Source organism: Danio rerio, chromosome 1 (assembly GCF_052040795.2).
Source record: "Danio rerio strain M-AB ecotype USA chromosome 1, GRCz13ab, whole genome shotgun sequence".
NCBI classification, from domain to species: Eukaryota; Metazoa; Chordata; class Actinopteri; order Cypriniformes; family Danionidae; genus Danio; species Danio rerio.
Window position 1 is genome coordinate 767,501 of NC_141021.1, and position 9,251 is coordinate 776,751.

The following is a 9,251-nucleotide window of genomic DNA, read 5'->3' on the forward strand; positions in this document are numbered from 1 at the left end:
AAACAAGTTAGCACTACAACCAAACTATAACCTCGTGTAGGATTTTGTGACCGGAATAACACACGTGGCTTTCTGACACTACCTGCCGTGAGCATCTAAGTTTCCGGGAAATGCTGAGTTTTTTTTCCTCATTCGCCGTGCGGTATCAAACATTGCATGAAAAATACACGCTTAGAGCAGTTCCTCGAATCAAATATCTCGCTTGTCGCGAGGGACAGGAATGAATTCCCTGAATGAAAGACTCAAACTGCAGTTAAAGTCCAACATTTAATAATCTGGCAAATAATTCGACTACAGATGTCCATGTAAACACAGTCACATTGTCCGCTGTGGGTGTGTTTTGACTCTGAAATTCAGCGTGCCCAAATAGACACTCCCACACCAAGCCTCTTTTCTTCCTCCGACACTCCCCCCTAAACAGAGCTGGACACGCCCACTTTTCTGACTTTTTCCAAAGTAGAGGTGTGAAAACACCCTGCTGAAACGAGGGGGTTTCATGGCCCTTTAAGTCTGTCTGTTGTCTGAGGCCCCGTTTACACTAATGCGTTTTAGTTTGAAAACGCACAAGTTTTGCTACGGTTACGCCATCCGTCCACACTAAGCCGGAGTTTTCGAGCGCCAAAAATGGATTGTTTTGAAAACGCTGAAGAGGCCGTCTTTATTCTGAAACGAAGGAAAACGGAGACATCTGAAAACCTGCATCCTCTCATTGTAAGTTCAGACTTCGCAAGTTTGATATGGCAAACAGATCCCAAGGGCACGTCGGTAAATCTTCGAAGGAACAGTGTACTGTATCTCATTCACATCACCCTGGCTACGTTGTTTCACTATATCTTAACAATAGAGCTGCAGTTATTCACCTCTCTGATTGGGGCTTTTTCCTCAGTATTAAGTACACACACAGTTCAGTCCTGCATCCTCTCCGTGTAAGTTCAGACTTCGCAAGTTTGATATGAAAAACAATCCCGATCGTACTTTATAATGTCATTCACATCACCCTGGCTATGTCTTAAAATAAAATGAAAACATGATGTGAGGAACTGATATTTTCATTCTGATATTAGCAGCCTAAATAAATATTATATTAATGTAATTTAAATATTACTTTTAAAATAATGCAACTTTAGTAGATATTTGTAATGAACAGATTCACATTGGAGCACCACTGACCCTCAGAGATGATTTGACTGCTGAGATGCAGTAAAGTGTCAGGAGTGTGTTCATATCTGAGAGCAAGAGACACAATACGCCTGACGTCATTTACTCCACACAATCCTTCAAAGCGTCCTGCTCTCGCTGGGAATGTAGGTCAGAGCAAACAGATGCATTACTTACAAACGCTATCTAGATCAATCTGCCAGAGACTACACACACACACACACATGCATATATGCTCACACAAACTCACACACATTTATGCACACACACACAACCTCTTAAACACACACACACAGACACACACAGTCTTGTTTGTAGTCCAGCACAGAGACTGGACGTCCGCTCTGGGAGTAAACAGGAGGAGGAAGCAGCAGAAGCAGACGCCCATGAGCTGCTTTAATGACTCAATTACAAAAACACCATCACTGCTGAGAGTGTGAGGAACGGCTTTACATTTACACTGGCATCCATTCACAGCAACCTAAACAACACACAGCAAAACCCTCATTCACAGATTTATATATGTGTGTACATAATGATTGTGTTCTGCATGGAAATATTGCTCAAAATCTCGCATATATTTCAGCGTTATTATTGGTGAAGCAATTTCTATGGTGAAATCTGAGCACAGCGTCTCTGACACACAAATAAAGGTTATTTGAGCAGTAAAGCGCCGCTGCTGCTCTGACTGATGTCTGTATTGTGTTTCTCACTGTACAGAAGAAACATCTCTCTTTACACAACAACACTGCTAATGGAGATATCAGATATCAGAGGACGACTGCAGAACAAGAGATGTTCCCCACACACATCCAGAGACTACAGCCAATTACAGAGCCACAGAGAGTGAAGCTGGATTTATACTTTCGCCTGGCGCACCTCTGCTGACTGCGCGCACCTCGCAAAACAGACGAGGGGCCCTATCATACACCCGGCACAATGTGGCGCAAGGCGCGGCACAATACTTGTTTGCTAGTTTCAGCTTGGCGCAAGAGTGGTTTTGAGGCGTTGCGCTACGCTGTTTAAATAGCAAATGCATTAGCGCTCATATGTGCGCCCGTAGGCGTTCTGCTCTAAAAAGGAGGCGTTCTGAGGCGGACCGCTGGCGCGTTGCTATTTTGAGAAACTATATTAGATTTTTCCTTAGACCAAAACAAACCCGGTCTAAACTCCAGCGCAGAGTTGCGCCTCGCTTACACACTGCTTAATACACACAAGAGAGCAATAGGCAAATATCTTTACATATGCAGAAAAAATGTAAATATTAAGGAAATATATAGGATATAATAAGAATATAAATAGGATATAAATATAAAGGATTAAAATATTACAAAACATATTATTTTCTAGCCTACATAAATATGAAAAATCACTGCTTTTATGCCTTCTTCATCTCGGGGGACATTTCAGTTCATTCATAACAATTTGCTTTTGTATAATGTTATTATTATTAGCAGTATTATTCATTATATCTATATTTATGTTTGTTTTATTAAAAACAAGCTTAGATTTGTCCACCTGCAGGTTTTAGACCATATGGGGCACAGCATGCGTATTATGATATAACTCAGGTTTTTGAGCACACTTCATTATTATTGTTCATTTATTTGTTTGCTGGAAATTAGAACTGAATTTAGAAATAGTTTTGAAACGAATATTTGCGCTTAACAAACAAAATTAATTATTTATAGACTAATTGATGTCTGTGTGTAAAGGTTTCCCTATCCAAGAGCTAAAGTGACCTCCAAGTGGGAGGGACTTAAACCACAAGTAGGCTGGGTTTAAGTGGTGTAGGTGGAGCAGATATTAATAAAGCACATCGTTTACTGTGAGGTTGGGTTGAGGGTTGGGGAAGATATAGACATTCATAAAGCACAATATTAGACTCTGTGTCATCTACAAGACATTAAATAAATAAAAACTCCAGCCCACTTGGAGCTCGAGGCCCACCCACATGGAGCTGGCTCCGACCTCCGTTTATACCCTTCTTCATAGTTTAGCTCCAACTTCCTTCAACACGCCTGCCTGGAGGTTTCTAGCATGAGCTTTCATTTGAGCTATAACTTGTACATGTGTCATATGAAAAATATAAAAATTAACAAATGTTCAATACCCAGCTCGGGTCTCCAAAACACTGTGTATTTAAGTGTAAATAACTTTTGTACGGTGGAATAAAAACCAAAGTGATGCACATGTGCATAAAATATAGACTCTACACTTTCAAACGACACCACTTACAGGGGTCTGGTGCAATGCTGGCCCTTTAAATCTGAAAGCGAAAGTTGATGACTTCACGGGTCCGCGCTTATTATAAAAGTTTTTTATAACCATTTAAGTTTTTTTTTTTTAACCAAACTTTGATGCATCACTTACTTTTGTTCATATCTGACAGTTTTATATATATTTACCTATTTTAATTTATTAAAACATTAATGACAACAGAACATGGGTTACTCTACAAATATATTTTTATTATGGCAAGAATAAAAGCAAAAAAAAAGTACACACTAAAAAATACAGATGTTTTTTTTTAGATCTAGCCTGCTCCACAATTCACACATTACTGTCTGGGTATTTTCTGTCCTCGACTTATGCTAAAAAGGCAATGATGGTCCAACATTCCTGAGCATTATCAACAATAAAGCCTAGAGAAACAGGCCATCAGTATACTGTAATTACTGTATATTCTTTCCAGTTATCAAAGAAATAATGTTCCTTAATTATAGTTTTGTAACTATCAAATTGTTTTAAAATCAAAATTAAACATGTACATCAGTGTAAACCTGTGACTGTTAGAAACACATATTTCTGTAAATGTGTACCCAGGTCTCCCCTTTTGCCATGGCCAATTTTATTCATTCGTTCATTTTCTTTTTCGGCTTAGTCCCTTTATTGATCCGGGGTCGCCACAGCGGAATGAACCGCCAACTTATCCAGCAAGTTTTTACGCAGTGGATGCCTTTCCAGCTGCAACCCATCTCTGGGAAACATCCACACACACACTCATACACTACAAACAATTTAGTTCATCAATTCCCCTATGGCGCATGTGTTGGTGGTTCATTCCGCTGTGGCAACCTCTGAAATAGACCAAGCTGAAGGAAAACGAATGAATGAATCGAAATATAAATGCTCCTTAAGGCACTACTTTGCATAAATATACAAGTTAATCATCCACCAATCAGAAGCTGTGAGATCATCCGCCTATGAAAGCAGCTTTACACCTCCTCTATAAGAATCCTCATTATCTACGGAATACTACAAGTCATAATAAATCACGAGCAATAAAGCAACAGCGTCTGCAACCTGTACCGTGATCGCACGTGTCCTCCGCATCATTAATCCTGTGCTAATCACACCTCAGAGGTCACAGGTCAATCTGAGCGCTAGAAGCATCTGTCAGATCATATGGGTGTGTGATTCACAGCGCTCTCATTATCAAAGGCCCTCGGCGGGGCTGTAACCATGACAACTGATGCACTGGGGCTCATGCACTTCCTAAACATGGGAGACGTCACATGACATCAAACCAACATATTAAATACAGGTGATCTCATTACTATTACTGATATCAGGTTATTAAAAAGGCTTGTGGGTTTTTGTAGGTGTTTTGCACCATTTCGGCTTTTCTAAATGAATATTTTAGATTAATTCAGCATTCATTTAAACACTTAATTCTGATTACACTATTAAAAGGATTTAGAGGATTATTGGAGTATACATATAACAAGGAAATATTATTTTAGCTAAATATGCATGTATATTTAGCTATGTATGAATGTTTTTTGAAAGTTACTGATGATGAGTAAACCTTGTTTGAGCATTATTGTTTATGCATATAGCATTATATTTACATATTATTATTTGACCAGTTAAAAGTAATGTGTAGGCTCCGTTTCAGCTGTTTTCCTAAAAAACATATTCATAAAAGAACACACACTCAAAAACGTACATATCCCTCAGGAATGGTTTAGCAGAAAATGTTTGCAGTTTAAAAATCTTGACTTTTCCAAACTGCAGGTAAACCTTGAAACAGGTCATCGCCCCATGCCTACAAGCTTATCATCCATGGCCCATGCCTAATGTTGGCCATCATCATCATCCTCCTCCTCCGCGCTCACCTGCTGACGCGCCACACTGAAGCCAACAAAGCAACTCATTCAGCCGGTAAAGCCACAGGTCATCTGAACACTCGCTCTGAATGCCTGCCATACCAGTGTGGGTAACGTGACCTTCGCACATCTATAGTCATGAATAAAAGACGACCAACACAGCGCAGGCTAATTCAAGCAAAAACAACACACTGCGTTCATACACACAGGTACACCAAAACAAAGAGGCTTTCACGATGCTTCCATCTACAACACCACCACAACAGCTGATGCACAGTTTATTTAGCTGCACGATACTGGAAGAAACTTTTTGTTTATCTTTGATATATATATTTTGATATAAATAATTTCTCCAGGTGTCTAGATGAATACCTTTGTAGTAAATAACACTAGACAATGGGATATATAACACTAGTAGTATATAACGCTACTATATAGTGTATATAAAACTACTATTTAACGTATAACACTAGTAGTTTGCACTACTAAACATGCTATTATAGGGCATATATAACACTAGTATATGGCATATATAACACTTAGCATATAACACTAGTATATGGCATATATAACACTTAGCATATAACACTAGTATATGGCATATATAACACTAATAATATATAACACTAGTATATGGCATATATAACACTATATAACACTAGTAGTATATAACACTAGTATATGGCATATATAACACTTAGCATATAACACTAGTATATGGCATATATAACACTAATAATATATAACACTAGTATATGGCATATATAACACTATATAACACTACTAGTATATAACACTAGTATTTGGCATACATAACACTAGTATATGGCATATATAACACTAAAAATATATAACCCTAGTATATGGCATATATAACACTATATAACACTAGTAGTATATAACACTAGTATATGGCATATATAACACTAGTAGTATATAACATTAGTAGTATATAATGCTACTATATGGTGTAAATAAAACTACTATTTAACAAATATAACACTAGTAGTTTACACTACTATACATACTATTATAGGGCATATATAACACTAGAATATGGCATATATAACACTAGTAAATGGCATATATAACACTGGTAGTATATAACACTAGTATATAGCATATATAACACTATATAACACTAGAAGTATATATTACAAGAATAAGGCATATATAACACTATATAACACTAGTAGTATATAACACTAGTATATGGCATATACAGCACTAGTAGTATATAACACACTAATATATGGCATATATACCATTAGTAGTATATAACACTAGAATATGACATATATAACATTACTCATATATAACACTAGTATGTGGCATATATAACACAAGTATATGACATATATAACATTAGTCATATAGTATGTGGCATATGTAACATTAGTCGTATTAAACACTAGTATGTGGCATATATAACACTAGTAGTAGTATATAACACACTAATATATGGCATATAACATTAGTAGTATATAACAGCATATGTCATATATTACACTTATTCACAGCACAACAACAAAGCAACACTGATGGACTACAGGAGTCTAAAGTATTTTAGGCAACTACTGGCAGAAATATAGATCTATATTTATTTGCCTATAGATCTGAACAAACCTACAAACACTTTAGGGTTGCAAATGCTAATGGAAAATGTGATGCATTATTTTGCGATATGGGATTAAACATTGATTCCTAAAAAGTAAACTTTAGCAAAAGGCCACAGAAGAACTGTTTTGGATTCTTTAAAAACATTTCAGTAATTGCTTTTTTAAAAAGAACTATTTTATCTAGTAAAACACTGTTTATCACCTTGTTTGAAAAAGATTTCAACTGATGTTTAATCTTTTTACAAAATGATTAATCCAATGAAGAACATTCAGTTCTTAGAGTTCTGATTTGATTGAAATTATGGTTCCTGTCAGCCATCAGCAGCCTATAAGTCATTTAATTAAGTTGATATTAAACATTAACCAATTAAAAACATGAAACATAATGATTTCTAGTGACACCGGGTTGGTTTTAGGTCTTGAACATTTGTCCAGACATCTGTCAAAGCTCCATTTCTACACACCTTCAGGTGACAAAACCACCAAATGTGAACGCAATCACACTTACATCCAGACATGTAGCAGACACTTTTATACAAATCGGTTTACAAATAAGACTTATTATAGGAAGAATGAACCAATTCCTAATGTAATACAATTGAAAAACACCACATCAAATAACAACTTCACAGAAAATAGAGCAGAAGCCTCAAACAATGACCTCAAACACCAAATCCATTGTGTGTGCTTCATGTTACCCACATTATAATGTAGCACTGACTCTTAAAAATTAAGTCAAATGGTGTTTTATACACCAATAATAACATAATTCGTATGATATTGATATCCTAAACTCATATTATCACCACACTTCATCTCCTTCATAATGTGATAAGGGAGATTACAGTTTTACAGGCTTTCCATAGAATAGACAACATTGTCTTACACTAAAATATAACCATAAACAGATTGGCTAGCATTTAAAATAGCCTGTTCCTCGAAACAATAATGAAGAAGAGGTGTCGAGCGGCGCTTTTAATAGCTGCAGTGATTCTCCGCCATCTTGGGGGGCGTTCACGACAAACGCGTTCGCGATACAGAACATTTCCAGCAATATAAACGCGTTTAATGAGTCATTTATTAAAGAAGCAAAGCCAAACAAAGGCCGAGGGAACATCACACACACCCCGAGCGTCATAAAATCAAGTTCCCTCCCTACACACCCACTGACACCAGCATAGCTCGAGGGAATATTAAATCATATTTCACAACCACAACACTGGGAGCCATATTATTCGTGGAAGCCTTATTATTCGATATTAAACCATCGTCTAAGGTTAAACATCGACTAAAAACCACTATAAACACAACATTTGTCCATTGAATCAATACAAATCAACAGAATGTGATCATGTAACGCAGTGAATGTTATAAACGCGTTTACCACCACCGACACTCGCGGTATTTTTAGCGCGTCAGTTTGTTTATTAATATTAATAAGCAGATGCGTTACAGTGTACAGTAGGAATTAATCATCGATGTTTTAAATGTAACGCTGATGTAACGCGGCTGATCCCGCTACACATTCCGCCCGTCCAGCGAACATCATCACCGAATAGTCCACACCAGCAGATGAAATGATAACACATCTAACATTTACACGCCTCAAAACATTAAATATCAAGGCTCAATGCGACTCTATAGGAATAATCGTCAGTTGTGAATATGTTTTACCTCAGAGATCAAACGTAACGTTATCTTTTGTCGTTTTCTTACCTCCACCGCGAGCGTCGACGCGACGGCCATCAGTAATATGAAGAGCTCCCTCGACCGCATGCTTCTGCTCCTCTTTATTTCGCCTTTCCTTCTGTGTTTTTGGTTATATTTAGATTTATCCGTTCGCTGTGAATGAATGTCGCTGTGTTTGTGGCTCTGTGAAGAACGCGATGCGCCTGCGGTGAGAATCAGAGCCGCGCGTCACGGTAGGGGGAGGAGCAAACGGAGAACACGCCAATCAATGATCAAGGAATGGAGCTTATTTACATAATGTGCTGTGAGAAATAATAAATAAATTAATAATAAAAATAAAATGAAAGGTATATATCATAATTTTAAGATATATTTTTTTCGGGCAGGCATGTGTTTATTATATTTTATAATATATAAATTATTTAATATAATAAATAAATGATCTGATACAAGCATCTGTTTTTTTTATATTTTTTAAAAACGTATTTGACAAAAAGTACAAACAAATATAATTGTGATCGAATACATTTTTTATATAATAATAAAAAAAGAAAACGTATATATTTTATATTGAGAAAAACAATCAAATATTTAAGTCTATAGTCAGGCATCTACTTTTTAAAATATCATTTATAAGTTATCTATTTTATAGAAATGTAATAGTTAAACACAA

General features: G+C 36.5%; 1 protein-coding gene across 1 annotated transcript in view; it reads right to left on the reverse strand.

The window, feature by feature from the left end:
• Positions 1–8,792, reverse strand: part of appa (amyloid beta precursor protein a) — a 42,483-nt gene extending 33,691 nt beyond the window's left edge. Inside the window, 1 exon segment of the mRNA NM_131564.3 lies at positions 8,606–8,792. Within this exon segment, the coding sequence (NP_571639.1) occupies positions 8,606–8,665 (60 nt within the window). The 5' untranslated portion in view covers positions 8,666–8,792.
• Positions 8,793–9,251: the final 459 nt, after the last annotated feature.